At 40.6% G+C, this 18,535-nt stretch overlaps 1 protein-coding gene and 1 long non-coding RNA gene across 4 annotated transcripts in view; one reads left to right on the forward strand and one right to left on the reverse strand.

Moving 5' to 3' along the window:
- Window positions 1-3,745: 3,745 nt before the first annotated feature.
- Window positions 3,746-18,535, forward strand: part of LOC140344477 (uncharacterized) — a 41,328-nt gene continuing 26,538 nt past the window's right edge. The window contains exon 1 of one of the 3 annotated variants that reach the window (XM_072431622.1): window positions 3,746-4,046. In XM_072431622.1, the coding sequence (XP_072287723.1) occupies window positions 3,978-4,046 (69 nt within the window). In that variant the 5' untranslated portion in view covers window positions 3,746-3,977. Of the gene's footprint in view, window positions 4,047-5,024; window positions 5,286-8,651; window positions 9,110-18,535 lie in introns of those variants that run through there. The other 2 variants (XM_072431624.1, XM_072431623.1) reach the window with 2 other exon arrangements.
- LOC140344478 (uncharacterized) lies at window positions 8,651-9,777 on the reverse strand. The gene is made up of 2 exons (XR_011923570.1): window positions 9,391-9,777; window positions 8,651-9,133 (listed from the first exon to the last, which is right to left on the reverse strand). It is a non-coding gene; the product is annotated as an uncharacterized lncRNA (long non-coding RNA).

An 18,535-nucleotide genomic window follows, 5' to 3' on the forward strand; every position in this document is an offset into this window, starting at 1 on the left:
TCCTGCAAGCAGATACATGAGAGTGACAACTCTGCTCTGAATTCAGAAGCACTGCAACAAAGTTGTCATTCCATCACAGGAAGCTGCATTAGGTGGTCAGGATTACCAGATATTGCAATACAGGAACCTACAAATGGACCTTTCTATATTTGTTCTGCAGTTTATTGTTTCTGTCTTCATATGGAGTGTGTGTGACCCCCTTGGACAGTAACATCTGGCTGCACACCTGCACCCCCGAGCTTCCCCCCTCCCCAGCAGGTGTGTATCCGTGTGAGCGCTGTGCTGACATGTCCTATATGGACGCCCACCAGCCCTGGCCTTCAAAGCTGCCCAGTGGGGAATATGCAGGAATTACACAGGTCATGCATGACTATCGGAATATTCAGGAGGAAATAATATCGGAAATAAAACATTCAAATTGTTACAAATATTTCATAATTCCCAGTTCAAATCCTCACAAGAAACAAAACAAATATCAACATATCAGTGCAATGTATATATCAGCATCTGTGCTGGGAAAGGCTGATCTGTAATCCGCCATGACGATCTTTGTATATATAGCATTGATGTATGGATAGATCTGTTTGTTATGCTGCCAGGACATTCAAACCCAAACAACTAAATTAGATCCTCGGATGTATTGATGTTCCTGTAACACATCATCATTTCATTAAAGTTAAATCATACCAGGAAGAGGAAGTTATAGGCAAGTCCTTTCCTAGGGTGACAACGCCTACTGAATTTATTTGCAGGGTTGTCATATTTTTGTGCCCATTCCAGTTGCTGCATTGTACCATAGACACTGCACGTTCAGTGCAGAATGTGAATATAATGCACCTTCCAATATTCTATTCCAGGAGGATAAAATAAGCACTGCATGGGCGCGACTTTTAAATAAAGAACCTCATTGTCATGTGCCAGTATATCAGCACTGGATATAGAAGCTGTCATTACTATTATATTTATATATAATAATTTATTATATTCTTGTAAAATATATATTATATTATTGTATCTTCTGTATAATATACAGCAAAACAAGGAGAGAAGGACCAGCACGCATACCTAGAATTGCCCCTCATGTCTCAAAGATTCAATTCTTCTGTTCGGGGCAAATAAAGAAGTACCCCTTGTCCCCCCCTGATGGTGGCTCTCATATACAGTGCCAACATGTTATAATGAAGCTCCTAAATAAATCGAGAAACTCTAAACGGCCAAATGTTGTGGACCATTGACCACCCAACCCAACAGTTTGCTGAAAGTCCCATTTCAAAACCTGGCCATTGATATGAAGCCCCGCCATTGCTTTCCATGACCATTAATATGGCATTGCTCACAACCCGCATGGAAATTTTTTATCATGCCATTAATATGAAGTTGGCTTACTTGGTAGCCACAACATCCTCCATTCTTCCAAGAAGCCTTTCCTCATGATTTTGGGTATCTATTGGAAGTTGCCCCCATTTGTGAAATCAGGAACCGATGTTGGATGAGTAGACCTTCTTCATTACTCCAGATGGCTATCACTGATTCCAATTCCCAAAGAATTACCCTTAATATGGACTCACTGTTCTCTGTGCCCCAAGCACCCATGGGCATGACCTCTACCTTCTTGCAAAGGCTGTATTGGAGGATATAATCTTGTTGGGCATCCCATTCCAAACCATGGCCATTCATATGGAGTTTTCCCCCTCCACACTTTTTACACCTGAATGCCATCATTTGGAGTAGAACCCATATCATTTTTTGCTAATTATGAAATATTTCTTTGTATGATGTAGTATTTCCCAGACCATTCACTGGAGACATCGATCTCATATGGATGTCATATAGGGGACCGTTGTGATCCATGTCACAAATCATCCAAGGTGACAAGGTCTCCTAAAATAAATCCCAGCCAAAGGTTCCTTTTTGTTTTTCTTGGAGGTACAGCTGAGTTTTATACCCACACAATATATTTTCTTCTATAGACATGAATTCCATTAACCCAAATAAAGTGATATAAGGGATTGTGACAAAGAACGAGAAGTTATAGCAGCCTAGTCAGTACGATGGGAACCCTGAAGGGTTAAGTCTTGGCCTTTTTCCATGCTCTGGCCTTGATGACGGGTGTGGTTCCTTCGCAGCTCGTGCCATTACCAAGAAAGTGAATCAGCCCGCGATCCAGGCCAGCTAAAAGATTGTGAGAGGGAAACCCTTCCTTACTCTAAAACTAAAACCAACATTTCAGATATACAATATATATATAAAGGTACGTTAATCCTGCCAGAAATGTAGTGATATAACTCCTTCCTGTACTGTCTGGCCATATTCACTGTTATCAGTTCCATTGTTTCCAGGTCACCCTTGTGGACTACAGAACTCTCATGAGATATAGGGGGATGGGATCAGGGTATGTACAGGGGTTACATACAGAATAATGCTGATTGGGCATTTATTGGGGACAAAGACTTGTCCTTTAATACTGGGAACCCCAAAATTTAGGGAAAGCATGAGGCTTTGTTTTTTTCAGGTAGGGGGCACACTCTTTCAGACCCCTGTTTACCTGCTTACCCATGTTGCATGCTTGAATAGGGGTCTAGTTAAAAATAAGGGGAACCCCACACATTTTTTTTTTTAAATTAAAAAACTTTAACAGCTGCAAGCCCACAGGGTTTGTGTGTTTTTTATTTTTTTAATGTTGCTTAAGAAGGCCCCTTTTATTATTTAGCATTGGTATAAGAAACTTACCAGTTCCCAAATTCCACTCCGCCCCCCTCTCCCCCAGACTCTGTTTTGCTGAGAGTTCTGCTCATCTCCATTGGCCTTCTTACCAATAAAACACTTTCTGCCCTATAGTGACGACTCCTCACTGCTCCGCAGGAAACAATCCACTCTAGGACCTTAAAGTGGAACTAAACCCAAAATAACAAAACCACACTTACCTTTAATCCTGAAGATCGTTTGGGTCCTGCATCGTCCCAATATCTTCAGCCGGACGTCAGGCGCCGACATCATCTTCTCTTTTCTTCGGGGTTTTTCTTCCTGCGTCACCGATCTCAAACTGTGCATGCGCAAGTTCGGATGATGTAGATGGGGGAAAAAGATTGCCGATCTCATTGCACATGCGTGAGATCAGGAATTTTTTCTTTCATTATGAAATGGCTCCTTCTGCGCATGTGCGAGGTCGGAGCATGTGCAGAAGCAGCAGCCAAGAGCCTCCTGGGATGTTTGATGTAGATAAACCTGGAGGCTTTGCGCTCCCATTCTGCTATGGCAAAGACAAAAAGGCCAGGTGCTGCACCCTTTTTTTTTTAAAGAAAATAAATAAAAAAATGTACTTTAAAGAGTTTACGTAAAGTAAAAATGTTGAGTTTAGGTCCACTTTAAGTTTATTAGAACTACAACCCTTATCATCTTGATTTTATGGAGGAGAACGGGAAACAGTGTAACTGATAGGAGTGAAGCCACGAATTGGTTATTTTTCATTTAACAGGTAGCTTTTTGCACAGATATAACAAAACACTTTCAATGTCACAGACCAAATGGAAGCAAATAAGAGAAGTTTGTGGTTGGAGGGTTGGCATGCAGTCCCTGTGGAGATGGTGCCTTGTGTTGCCCAGCTGGCAGAGGGTGTGATTCCAAAGCTGGTATTTTGTAGCCGGCTGTCTGATTCCAGCTGAGAAAGAGATTGAAGCTGTTAGTGAGACAGAAGTTGTTCTGCCTACTATATGAATGTCCTTATTTAGTCAGCCTGTGAGGTGGAGCATTTTGTCTCTCTCTCTCTTTGCATTCCCCCTGCTGAAGGGGACAAGTCAGACATAAGTCAATGTGAACTCTCAGAAGTTCCTGTGGTTCCTCCATCCTGGATGCCCCAATGACATGAGAAGATCCTAAGCTGTGCACCACCAGCACCTCCACTTGGACTTTTTCCTTCTATCTTCTGGATGTGAGGGCTCCATATAGAGGGGTCATGCTCTGCACAGCGGGGGCGTAGGATGAAGATGACCCCCCAGCAGAAATCGCCTAGCAAGGACCTGGGATCGTGGATTCAGGAAGGAGGCAAGGTTTGTACACAACCTGCTGGATTCCAGGGTCTTCATTACTGTTTTGTGGTTGTATTGGATGGAGGAGATGACATGGTTCTCCTTATGTGATTAAAGAATGACTCTACCTTTGTATGGTGGGGAGGTCATATTGTTGGAGGTGGTATAGACCCCTGTGTTGTCCAATGTTGGGTGCACAGGCTTTTCGAATATCCGTTGTATTTTCTTTATTGGGACATGTGGAGGTGTTCTGTAACCATGTGGACAGCTATGTTCAGGGGCGGACATACTGTTCAGGTTTATCTGAGACCTAGGGACCCTTTTATTTTAGATGTGGGTCATTTATGCTGGGACCCCCCAGATGTCTTTATTAAAATCAGAGCTCTTGTCAATTGCTGTGAATATGCAGTGAATGTTTTCATTTGGTCAGCAGGGGACAGCAAATATTCTTTGGTGACAGGCTCCATGTCTATAATTTACCTAAAGATGGTGGTAAGGCTTCCACTGTAAAACCAACCCCCTATGGACACAAATCACCCCACTACCATGGACACAAATTGCCCCACTACCATGGACACATATCACCCCACTACCATGGACACTTATCAACCCACCACCATGGACGTATATTACCCTACTAGCATAGACACATATCACCCGACCACCATGAATGCATATCACCGTCCACCATGGACGCATATCAACCCACTTCCATGGATGAATATCAACCCACCTTCATAGACGCTAATCAACCCACCACCATGGGCGAATAATAACCCACCACTATCGACGTATATTACCCCACTAGCATAGACACATATCAACCTACCTCCTCAGATGCATTTCAACCCACCACCATGATGCACATTACCCCACCCACATAGATGCATATCACCAACCACCATGACATAAATTACCCACTATCATAGATGCATACCACCCCATCACCATGGATGCATAATACCCCACCACCATAGATGCATATTACCCCACCACCATAGATGCATATTACCCCACCACCATAGATGCATATTACCCCACCAGCATAGATGCATTTCAGCCCACCACCATAGGCGCATTTTATGCCACCACTACCTTGAACACGTGTCACACCACCATGGGCAAAGATCACCCACCAACAAAGAGGCATTTCACCCCACCACCATGGACACATATCACCCTGAAATTATCACATGAGATGGATTCAGAAGCAGTGGCATCTCTGCATAGGTCCAATAATGACCCAATAATGGAGATCTGGTAAGTATAAACTGTAATAATTGGATGTTGGTCTGTTTCATCAAGGGGTGTGTCAAATCTCTACAGAGAGACCACTGCTTACACGCATCAAGGGATCTTCTCTTGCAGCATGCTGGTAAGGGACAAGCTTTTCTTCTCAGACTCTTGCTGTTTAAATTGAAATACATTGTAGGACTTTGCACAGGTTTTAGATATTTAATATTTGAGAAGTTTAATCATAGGATCGTGGCTTGGATTGGATTTGTTAATTTCTAAAAATGAAAGTCTGCTGCAAGAAAATCTGCCTATCATGCGTGGGGCAGTAATAAGGGACACACCCATACACATCTGTACAAACCATTTCTATACCGCCCGGCCCCTTTAAATCAGAAAAACGTGTTTTAAAGGCACAGACCACTGACCCATAACAATTATTCGTCCCAGAACTCCTCACCCCATTGGCTGCATGCTTGTATTTGGTCATACCATTAGAACAAAGCAGCAGCTCATTTATTTTTGACTTGCCCTTTTTTTTACATAAATCCAAACCCAAAAATTTTACAAAAAAAACATTTTTTATATTTATAGCTGGATACCAGTCCTTAAATGCAGTGGCTGTATTGCTTTTGCTTTTGTTTCTTTATTTTTATGTGATGATCCTGATCGTAACACACCTCCTGTTCTGGGGGTGATGACAATATGGACTTGAGATCCTCGGGGGCGGAGTCAGTCACAAGATCTTGAGGATGTTCCAGCAAATGGGAGCTTACAGATACATTTTCTTTGTTGTTCATACACACAAAACAATTCATTCCCAGTCATGTACTCGTGATATTTATCAACGCCTTCGATCTCTTCACATCTGATGGAGGATCCAAAAAATGGGGTGCTTATGATGAACCTTCTTTAGAATTCACTTGGATCAGAGATGGCCCCGTGTGTACTCGGCCTCCGACTTCATCATTCTGAGCACTCACTAAGAATCGGGAAAATCAAAAGTCTTCCTTTGCCTGAAGTCCAGAGGGTAATATGGCAGTTTATGTCATCGTTGCGCCATTTAGGCAAAATGGGCCACATTGAAGATGATATACAGAGATTTTTAGGGTGCAATGGGCTAAGGGGTGCAGGTGACCTCCAGGATCCAAAAATGTTCCCATTTTGTGGAAATGTACATTAAATTTAAAATATATATATAGTAAATATTGGTCAAATGCATGAAAAACATAAAAAACACCAAACACATACAAATAACACAAAATAAAATAACTCAATTACCCCAACCCCTCCCCTTCCAAAACTGAATAAATACCCTCACCCCCTAAATATTTTTTTAGGGACCATTTCTTCTAAGCAGCTCAATACATTTTCAATTTACAAAACGTCTCCAGAGTCACCCTGCCTACCCCTGCTGACAATACTCTGCTCGCTTTGGTCTGTTTTTGCCCCTTGTCATATTCAGAGGGCGTGGGTCCGGCTCTGTCCGTTTTATTTTTATTTTTACAGAAAATTAGAATTTTTGGTTTTATTCGGATTCATTTTTTAAACATATTTCATTCCGTCTGACGCAGATAAGACATCAGTGAGTTGTCATTCGCTGTCGCTGGCACATCGGTGACCACGTTGGCATTCCTGAAAGCATGCCATGGCTTTGTGCTTCATCGTCATTTACGACAAAGTTTGTAAAAAAAAAATAATAATTCCAAAAACAGAAGCAAAAAAAAAAAATACAAAGTCAGCATCTAGCAACTGAATTTAATGATGAGCAGATTTCACCATGAGCCCAAAGACACACCAGCGTCATGAATTGCACATGAAATCGTCATGAAATGAGGTACATTGTGGCTGCTGGTGTGACGTAGTCATAATACATATTCCTTATTGCACCACCCACTGCCACCCCTGGGGGTATCAGATCCCCCTCCTCCATCCTACAATTCCTATACCAGTAGAGCAATGCTGAAGTTTATTCAGAGCTCACTATTCAAGAAGCAGCCAGCAGGGGGAGACATAGTGCTATGTTGGTGGCACAGGAATCTGACACACCTGGAAGTGTCAAAGCTGCGGCTTCCTGTGGCTCCTTTAACCCTGAAATGGAGTCAGAGATGGGGGGGGGGGTAATGCTATGTATAGTGTATGTAAATAAAGAAACCCTGTCATTAGAACACAGATACCTCCCGGTGGTCCTATTAAACCTTTTTTATTGTTATATCTAAAAAATTTCCAGAGCTGAAAATAGTTCTCATGCTGTCATCAGGAAAGACACATAACTATTTAGAAAATGCCATGGATGCTTTGTACAGATTTGTATGAGAAAAACACACAAAGATGGACCTAAAACATACAGATCTAGTAGTTTATGGATGGTTGCTAAGGCACGGCTGGGAGGGGGAGCTGAGCTGCTGAGTTTCTACAGAGTGGAGGAAGCTGAGCTGGTATTGGGATATTTTTTTTTTTTTGGGGGGGGGGGGGGGGGCTGAACTGTTGGGTTACTCCTGAGAGGTGAATCAGAATTGCTGAGTTTCTACTGAGTGGGAGGAGCTGTGTCACTGTTGAGAGGGGGAGTTGAGCTGATGGGTTACTGCTGAGAGGGAGAGCTGACCTGCTGAGAATAACTACTGAGAGGGAGAGCTGACCTGCTGAGTCACTGCTGAGAGGGAGAGTTGACCTGCTGAGTAACTTCTGAGAGGGGGAGCTGAGCTGCTGAGTCACTGCTGAGAGGGGGAGCTGAGCTGCCTAATAACTGATTAGATGGGAGCTGAGCTGTCAAGTTTTTACTGAGTAGTGTAAGCTAAGCTGCTATTTAAATTGGGGAAGGTGGGGGGAGAAGCTGAGCTGCTGGGTTACTGCAGAGTTTCTAATGAGTGGGGGAAGCCATGTAACTGTTGATAGGGGACGTTGAGCTGATGGATTACTGCTGAGAGGGAGAGCTGACCTGCTGAGTCACTGCTCAGATGAGAAGCTGAATTGCTGAGTTGGGAAGCTGTGTCAAGGTTGAGAGGAGGAGCTGAGCTGCTGAGTCACTGCTGAGTGGGGGAGCTGAGCTGCTGTTAGGATGGAAAGCTGAACTGCTAAGTTACTACTGAGCACAAGAGCTGAGCTGGGTCACTGTTAAGAAGGGAGCTGAGCTGCTAAATCACTACAGAGGGGGAGAGCTGAGCTGCTGAGTTGTGCCTGGGATTTTTGTTTTAGCTTTTAGCCATGTATCATAAAATAAATGCCAATTATGCGCACCTGACACCTGAGCTTCTGTTGTCATTGGATAGCTGATATCTTGGGGCGGTGTTATTTGGCTTCTGATCATGTGATCATCACATGACAACAAATCATAGCAATCGCTGAGTTTGCTCTCTTGGCTCTCGTCATCTTGGCACCGAAAAAGACATCTATTCACACAAAAGGATTTTTATTAATGTATTCACCCAAGTGCACAAACTTTTGACAATTAATCTAATTAAAGAATTTTGAGTAAAAGTTAATCATTTTTCCAACCAAAAATATTAGATAAACATTGTGTGAATCTTGAGTGAAAATATACATAGACCCCCCACAAAGCATCATTCCCTTGCAGTATTTATTGCTTCGGAGCTGTCCGGTGAATTAGAACGCAGGATTTGTGATAGTTTGCAGTTTTCAGTGGCGATTTCCTAAAATTTGGGCTGTTTGTACCATGTGAGACGGCTCGGAAGGCAGAAGTGGTCAGATGAATGTTATTCACATGCTCACCGGGTGAATATAGGAAGCAGATGTTCACATGGGGAAGCTCAGCACACACACAGGCGGTTGGGATCCAGAAATGAAGGATTTGCGGGGTGACACCTCATGGTTGGATTCTTCGGTTCAGAATTGTAAGTGAAATCTTTGCATGTTTTCTAATATTATAAAAAAAACAAAAATCATTTTTAGGGGGAATTACCCCGGGCCCCTACCTTCTCCAGGGCCCCAACTGATAGAATGGTAGGGAATGCAGGGCCCTGGGATGCTGAGATTTTTGCACCCCCCCCCCCCCAGCCCATGTGCATGCATTTGCTGCATGAGGATGATTGAAATTGTGTTTTTTGTGTTATAATTCATCATTCTGTATTTCTGCCCCTGTACTCCAAACCACCGGGCAATGTTTTTCACTTACTTGTCTAAACGCGTTCAAGAGGTCCCATTAACATTGATAAAAGCATTTCAGCACCAACTGCCTCCAATTATTCCATCCCTGCTGGTCTCCTGCAGCCTCCCTGCAGCTACTTCCTGTCTATATGCACCCCAGCAATGGCCGCTCTCTGGCTGGGGGACCCCAAGGTGGACGATAGCCATGTAGCACGCATTGAAACTCCTGCTTGGAAGCCATGCGATTGGCTGACAGCAAAGAAGAATAATTGTGAGGAGGCAAGGAGTGTTGTCACTGCAGGAAATATCCCCAGATTATTTATTAGGGTTAAAGTATGATCGGGAAGACACATTTTTACAGCTGGCCCCCAAAATTAATGGGGTTAATAAAAGGGAACAGGGGGGGGGGGTTAAGGTGACCTGGGGAAACAGATCCATAAGCAAAATTATTTTTTTAATTTTTCATATTCCCTCAGGTCTTTTATCCCCCCCACCACATACACAATACAAAGCTAATTTCACTTGGGACATGTTTCCACACACTGCCCTTAAAACCCAAAACTCACTGTCTCTGGTCTGCAGTTGTGCTCCTGTGCTGTCACACTTTTGTCAATTGGGACATGTTCTCACAGATTCCCCAGAAAGCCCCACTTACCCCTCACCCAGCAGTATTAGGTAACCAGTAACAAGAATTAGATCTCTGACCGTCTCCGGTACGATGTCTGCAGTCTCTGACCGTCTCCCGTACTATGTCTGCAGTCTCTGACCGTCTCCCGTACTATGTCTGCAGTCTCTGACCGTCTCCCGTACTATGTCTGCAGTCTCTGACCGTCTATCGTACCATGTCTGCAGTCTCTGACCGTCTCCTGTACTATGTCTGCAGTCTCTGACCGTCTCCTGTACAATGTCTGCAGTCTCTGACTGACCATCTCCTGTACAATGTCTGCAGTCTCTGACCGTCTCCTGTACAATGTCTGCAGTCTCTGACCGTCTCCTGTACTATGTCTGCAGTCTCTGGCTTATATTATTCTTGTATATGCAGTCTCTCTCTCTTTTTTGTAGCATTGCACTCACTAGATACTATGCAGGGGCCCTATATGACAGGGGCCACACCCTATATCATGTAATGTGACAGCACTGCGCTGTACTTTTTGTTTTCTCCTTTCTTGATTGGTCGCAGTGCCCCTCTGGCAGTGCCAATAATTGGCAGCGGTTGGCGTGTCTGGAGGTTTGATGATATTCTGAGCTTTGTGTCGGCATGGAGGGTTGGGCTGCAATACTAGAATAGCGCTCAGCAGACGGTTACTGGAAGTCCGGAATCTGGGCCCGGTTACACCGATGGCCCTCCTGTATGTCCTGAATTTGAGTGATGTGTCACATGACCGGTGGTGACCGGCAATGGGAGCATATTTTGGGTGATGTGAAATTCAGGATGGAATTCATGGAAATTCCTCATCCTGTTCTCGCTGTTATTTTTGGTGGGTCAGATATCCAATAAGGATGAAAGGCTCCTCCAAAATCTTCTGATGTTTCCTCGGCATCCTTAGCCTAACAGCAAATTCCACCGGGTCCCACCCTTCCCCTATCCCTGGCAGGGGTATTAATGGAAGGGGCTGTTTGTGTTATCCCCATCATCTTGGCTCGCTGGAGATTCCCCAAATATCACTTTTGTAGAGCTCAGATCAGATTTCCATTCTTCAAAAAATTTCTTCAAAGGAACCTAAATTGGGAATTTTAAAAATTAAAAGTTTCTGCAATTAAAAATTCCCAATTTTAAAGCAATGATGAAAATATTTTGGCAAATAAATTGGTATGGTAAATGCAACAGCTAACAAGTATAAAAAAATAGAGACTTGGCTCTGGTAATGATATCAGTTATTCCAAAAACAAAAAAATACTTCTGTGGGTCCAGGGATCTATTAATATTATAGTCAGGAAAAATTGAAGAATCTTAAAAACAAACAAACAAAAAAACGAGGCCCGTTACTCACTGGAGCTCTCATGACCCAAATTTTTACAATTTTCCCTTCGGGCCTTCTTATTTGAGTATATTTTGAGTATAGTTTTTTTTTTTTTGGACACCTTCCAATGTTAGGCTTTCTTTTGGCACCACGGTCTTGCAAACATTATTTTATTTTCTAAAGATTTTTTTTTTTCATTTGACTATTGTTAAAAAAAAAACTGTTTTATTGTAAATAAAAATCAATCATTTTATTCTTTAATTCTCCTGTTGAGAATGAAACTAAAATATTGTTTCAGTTAAAAAAAATTGCATTCTTTTAATGCTACACTGATAAAAAGTAACAAATCCAATTAACAAAAGAACAACAAAAATGGTAACAAAAAATACATGAAATAAAAATAAAAATTAAATAAAATTATTGAATAATAAAAAATATTAATCCCTAATTATTTAAAAATAAATTTAAAAATCTGAAAGTCATAAAATAAATGGCTAATGTTGTTAGCAGATTATTTGCTTTAGTTTTTCCTCTTTTCTTTTGTAAATTTATATTTTGTTTTGTGGTTCTTTTTTTTTTTCCTTAAACCTTCAATGAAAATTAATTTTCAAAAAATGGTAATAAAAAATAGAAATAAATTAAATATTCAGGAAAATGAAAGGAGAGGTTAAGGAAGAAGTTAACAATGGCTATCTAGATATAATAGGGGGTTTAATAAATATAAATAATAATAATGTAATTTTTAAAGAAAATGTAAAAGTTGTTTGATTTTTTTTTTTATTTTTGTTTGTTTTTTTTTGTTTATACCTTGCTCTGCAAATGAATGAAATGGTAAAATAAATTAAGAAAAAAAAATCAGATCTCTGTATTTCCATATTAAAATAAATACCTGCAACTGGTATTTTAATAAATGATTTCAGTATTTTCCTTAGAGATTATTTCAGTATTTTTGCAAGGTGGGAAGAAGCGGGTAGCAGCCTCTGTATTGAGACCGAACATTTCAGTAACCACCCAAAACCAGACAAGTGGCTACTGAAATGTTATGGGTGGTGCGCCCAGCTAAAAGCGGCCGGGGGGAACATTGAGCTTTTGGGAAGACATGCTAAAGGAGGGCATAATTTCTTGCACTGCACCCTTGGAAAGCTACAATTTTGTACTCACATCAGTAAAATTTAAATAAAGTCGTAGATGACGTAAATAAATTGTAGTAGAATCATATATTACATTAGGAGAGTCAGGTAGATGGTGCTGAATACCCTGCTGAACTTCCCATCACATATTTAATTCTATTATAATACATAAAAAATGGTTCAGTTATTATGATGCTGTACAACCATTCTGGTATTATGTATGGATACAATTTTAAATATAATAATAAATCCTTGAAGATTGTGAAAAGGAAGGTGTTGCCTCATGATCAGGTTACAATGTAATATGGCAACTTAATAGCAGAATGTAGCAGCAAAGGAAAAATGTAGCAGATACTTGATTTGCAGTATCCAGGACTTTGGGTGCCTGGCCCATTACCCCTTATTGGTCATATGAACATTGTAGTGATTTTTAGTTTTATATTGATTTTAATGTGTCCGATAAATGATGTTTCTTAGGGCTGATTCTCCTATTATGATTGGGATGGACTGGGGACCTGGGGCTAACCAGAAGTAATAAGGATGGTCCATCAGAATAAATAGCTTTACCTGCCACTGTGGCATATTTTTGTGGAGCAACAAGAAAGCTCCAGTCACCATCATCTTCATCTTTCTTCTGCTTACTTCACCCAATCTCGCACTCAATCGGATGACAAATCCTTCTGTAAAATAAAGAAAGTGCCAATCTCACTGCTCATGCTTCTTATCAAGGAGCAGCCCCAAGCCTCATATGATACTTGACATAGGTATCCCATCAGGCTTTGTTCCCCCATTCAGTCTTTACTGTTATGGTGGTATAGACAGAAAGCGAGGCTTCACCCTTCCTTTAAAAATAAATAGGATTTAGAAGAAAAAAATGAAAACAAGTGCTAACAAATGGTTTGTCACTAAGACCTCTTTCATTTCAACCTGAAGCCTGTACCAACCTGATATAGGATACCTGCATTGATTGATCCTGGGACTCATTTATCCAGAAAATAGACATTTCTATTGATAGCACTAAGTGCTCTACATGTCAATACAATATTTGCATAAAGATAAAGCAGAGTTGTTATAATGAATATGTAAATGTCTGTATTCAATAGGCTAATGAACTCCTGATGAAGCAGACTTTGTTCAGGGAAACGCGTCGATATATCATTAGCCTATTTATTATGTACTATCCTCTGGATTTTATACACCAAGTTTTGGATTTGTGTGATGTTTTAACCATGTTTCATGAATTATAAATTAATAAATCATTGGATTACTTCTAAATATATTGTTTGAGGTGTTCAAAAAAATAGTATATGCTTTAAAAGTCCCAAGACCAATGACCCAGCCAAAACAGTGTCTTGCAAAGAAAAAAAGAAGCTAGTTTTTCCTTTATATGAACTAGTTCTCTTCCCTTTTATATAAAGTAAACATTTTGGTGATAGATCAGCTTTCTATGGTTGGATATTGGAGGATTTGCCAGTGCCTCCATTATTGAGTTGACCATATAGTCCTTGTAGTCACACAGTTCTGTTGTGTTTGTAATAATCCAAATAAAAGCATTTCTACTGCATGAGATTTATCACTTAGCGGAGTGTGTTTTGAAGAAGAAAAATGGTGCAAGGTATCCCCCTCCATCTGTTTATATAGCAACGCACAAGATTATTGGCATGCCTGTTGGGCTCTGGAGCCAACACATTTTTCATGTCTATGACGAGTGGCTGTACTTGTTATTTAACCAGTTCAGTTCTCACACCTGTAACCCCCTATGGACTGTAGATACATTACGTTTCTGTTATGGGTCTGATTATTCAGCAGAAAAATAACACATATATAATTTTTCATGACCTGTTTTTTAAGTGACTTTATGCAATCCATAAGATAGTTACTTTTTTGTTCCTGTGGATATTTTATTTATTTCTAACATTCTCTTTTTGGAAATGACATGACAATTATAATTCTTGTACAAATCATTAAAGGTTTTCACAAATAGGCTTTTACCTTTTTTTAAACATATGCATTGTTTTAGTGACTTGATTGAAAACATAAAGTTTAAATATCACCTGAAAAAAAAAAACCATATGAAAAGGCAGAAAAATCACTCTGGAAGGGGTGGGGGGGAGTAACTAAGACTCCTTAATGTAAACTAAGGATGAAGACCAGGCAAAAAATGTATATTTAGAAGAAAACTAATTACTTTGATCTGAAAAAGGAAATTAAGAAAATACAAAAGTAACAATGTTACTTTGTATCCTTGTGTTTATTTATACAGCAGCTCAATACTGTCATCATGCCAGGTGGGAAATATAAAGAGGAGTATCAGCGGCAGGGCAAAAAGGGCTTGTGAACTCTGATAACGTTTTTTAGAGCTTGTGAAGCAAACCCAATGACATCTAGTTAAAGTGAATGTTTATCTTAAGTTTTTTTTTTTTTTTTGGAGGGGGGATAAAGTTTGGGAAGTATGATTGTCTGTGTTTCCATTGTTGATTTTTTTTCTCATTTCCTATGCATGGCAGGAAAGTCTAACGCTAAGTCATAGTAACCTTATTATCAGTTGTCAAAATGGAGGCTGGATGGTGTTGGAACCCCATGGTGGGTATAAATGCATGGGGTAACGCCATGATTCCAGATGTAAATTCAATTAGGCACATCAGGCAGTTATGAAAAGCCAAGAGCCCCAAATGTCCTGGCAACACAAATTTAATTACATCAGCGTTTGTTGGGTTACAAATATTAACTGATCACAAACTTTTGGGTGTGTTTCTCATATTTTTCTAGGTTTTTCTGTGGATACATTTTTTTTACCTACTAGTCTGCATTGATTTGTGTTTTTTGTCTAAAATGTAAATAGACACCTTTCCAAATGATTCAGCTTTATATAGCCAACATCATAAAGTATGTGCTTCCTTCCAAATGATAGGGTTCAGATGTCCCCAGTGAAGGGTCCTAATCCCCCATCATACAAAGACATTGCAGACAATTGTGCTCTTCCAGCCTTGTGGTCACAGTTTGGTGAAGACCCTTTTCTGTTCCTCCATGACTGTACCCCGGGGTACAAAGCCCCCTCCATAAAGACATGGGGTCACCAGTTTGGTGTGGAGGAACTCCAGTGTCCTGCACAGAGCCCTGACCTCAACCCTACTGAACACCTTTGGGATGAATTGAAATGGTGAGCCAGGTCTTCTCCTCCTACATCAGTACCTGTCCTCACAAATAGGCAACCTACAAAATCATGTGAAAAACCTTCTTGGAAGCTACAAAGAGAGTATTTTTAATATTCATAACCTTGGATGAGAGCAACTCCATATTAATGGCCATGGAGGAGGTCAACTCCATATTAAGGCCATGGATTGCAACAACTTCATATTAATGGCCATGGATGAGGATAACTTCATAAAAATTACCATGGAGGAGTTCAACTCCATATTAATGGCAATGGAGGAGGGCAACTCCATAATAATGGTCATGAATGAGGACAACTTCATATTAATGGCCATGGATGAGGACAACTTCATAATAATTACCATGGAGGAGGGCAACTCCATATTAATGTCCATGGATAAGGGCAACTCCAAAATAATGGCCATGGATGAGGACAACTTCATATTAATGGCTATTGATAAGGGCAACTCCATATTAATGGCCTTTGAGGAGGCCAACTCCATAATAATGGCAATGGGTGAGGACAACTTCATAATAATGGCCATGGATGAGGGAAACTCCATATTAATGGACATGGAGGAGGGCAACTCCATATTATTGGCCATGGAGGAGGGCAACTCCATAACAATGGCAATGGGTGAGGACAACTTCATAATAATGGCCATGGATGAGGGAAACTCCATAATATTGGCCATGGATGAGGATAACTTCATATTAATGACCATAGAGGAGTTCAACTCCATATTAATGGCCATGGAGGAAGGCAACTCCATAATAATTGTCATGAATGAGGAAAACTCCATAATAATTACCATGGAGGAGTGCAACTCCATATTAATGGCCATGGAGGAGGGCAACTCTATAATAATGGTCATGGATTGAGAAAACTCCATAATAATGACCATGGAGGAGGGCAACTCCATATTATTGGCCATGGTTCTGGAATAGGAAATCCATGAAGTTTATTTAGGTGTTCTGGTCAGATGTCCACCAACTTTTGATTTTTAATGTAAATTCTATTTTGCTTATTCATGAACCTGTGTGATATAATTTATTTTCCTTCCCATAATTGCCATCATTTGGAGGGGAGTGGAGGATGGTATAGCCAAAAATAGAAGGCCAACTTGCAATTGGTGTCCATTGTTTTGGAATGGGATGCCATACCATGGACCTTTGTGCCATATATATACATAGTTAGGTCTTAGTTATAGTTGGACATAAACCAATCAAGTTCAACCACTAGGGAAATAAACATATCCCATATAGAGTACCTAAATGGCATAAAGGAAAAGCTGCCTAAGATTTTACTGACCCTTAAAAGTTTCCTAATTAGCCATATTCTGATTATACCAGGAAGTTTAATTTTCTGTTTTCTGCTTTGTTTTTCTGTTGTACTTGGTGTAATGTGTCTTTAACTAGAGTAGTTAGCTAGGGCAGATTAAAAACAACAACTTAATGTTGCTTTAAGCCATAAATGGGTTTAAAATGAATGATATTAAGGTCTTCCTGTGCCAAGAAATACAGATCTGAAGCTGGCAGTTAGCTGACGGATCGTGCACAGTTACAGAACGGAGCCCAAAGCCAATTGAGCCATGAGAAGTTGCCTGGGTAACATAACAAAGACACAGATTAGTTGATGAATATGTCCAAGTGACAGGTTGAAAATCGAAGCCCAGTCAAAGTCAAAGTCCCGTTACCCAATATGGCCTCACCAGAAGGAACAGCTCCCAGTTTGGAATGACTTTGCTGGAACCGTAAAAGCTTCAGAAGAAAGCGTTTCCAGTTGAGATCCGTAGGACATGGGGAAACCCTAACGTCATCAGCAATCCTCATTACCCACATTAAAACAAATTGGACGCAAATGTTTGCTCAAGTCATGCCATAGCTGAAAAAATCTTAGCACAAGTTATTATGGAAGAATTTGAGTATGCAAACTGGACATGGTATAAAAAACTGTCCCTCTGCCAACCATTACTGAAATGAAACATATATTTAAAACAAATCTAATAAAGTGCTGGAAACATCTTAGTACATTTTAGTTTATGCTACATATCACCACTATATATTTAAGCATTTGCCATTTTTTAGTGTTTTTTCTCTTGTCTACATTCATGGCATTTTTCAGGGTGGGATCCCCAATAGTGACAAATTTGTGCCATGTCGGTCAGTTGTATTAATGGCTTGAAGTCTCCATCAGAAACCAATTTTAAAAAGCTAGTATAAAGAGTAGAGAAGGAAAATCAGAGATTGGAATATAGCAGTTATAGTTATTCATTTTTATAATGTTATTATTACTCTTTTTTGTGGCTTGGGGTTGACAACTTGCCCAGTGCACACATAGGCAGGGTCATGTTCAGACTGCTGGGAAGGTTGCTTTGTGGTTACCATTTCCTCATGCAAGTTAACCGGTATAGCTTCTGTCCACAGCAGCTCCAAGGAAAATGAATAGGGGCAGCAGCTCATTGCTGACTTCTGTCTGCATCTGCAGATGTTGCTTCTTTAAGAACCAGCGCTGTGGTGCAAGCAGCCAAAATGGTGGCGAGGTGCTAGCTACCAGGAGTCACATGGGATCTCTTGATTCAAAGTCAAGGCTGAACCAAGTCATATGCTGTAGACTTCAAAAATAAAAGGGTGTTTCTAGGAGGGGAACACTCTCCAATTGGATCATCCCCCTTTCCCAAATTTCCCTTTTCAAAAAAATTGTGGCGTTGTGTTTTGGCACCAAGGTTCAGGCCTCATTCCAGGCTGCTGGTAAATGCACCTTTGCACTGCCTCTCATTCAATTAGCTGATAAGGAAACAAAGTAAGTACCTACCCTATTCCCAGCCTTCTACAGTCCCCTTAGAGCAGAGCTCACATTCAAATAAGAGAAGCAGCCTGAAGTGTTCACATGTTGACCCAGAAAATGCTGATAGGAAAAGACAGCTAG

Source organism: Pyxicephalus adspersus, chromosome Z (assembly GCF_032062135.1).
Source record: "Pyxicephalus adspersus chromosome Z, UCB_Pads_2.0, whole genome shotgun sequence".
Classification (NCBI taxonomy): Eukaryota; Metazoa; Chordata; class Amphibia; order Anura; family Pyxicephalidae; genus Pyxicephalus; species Pyxicephalus adspersus.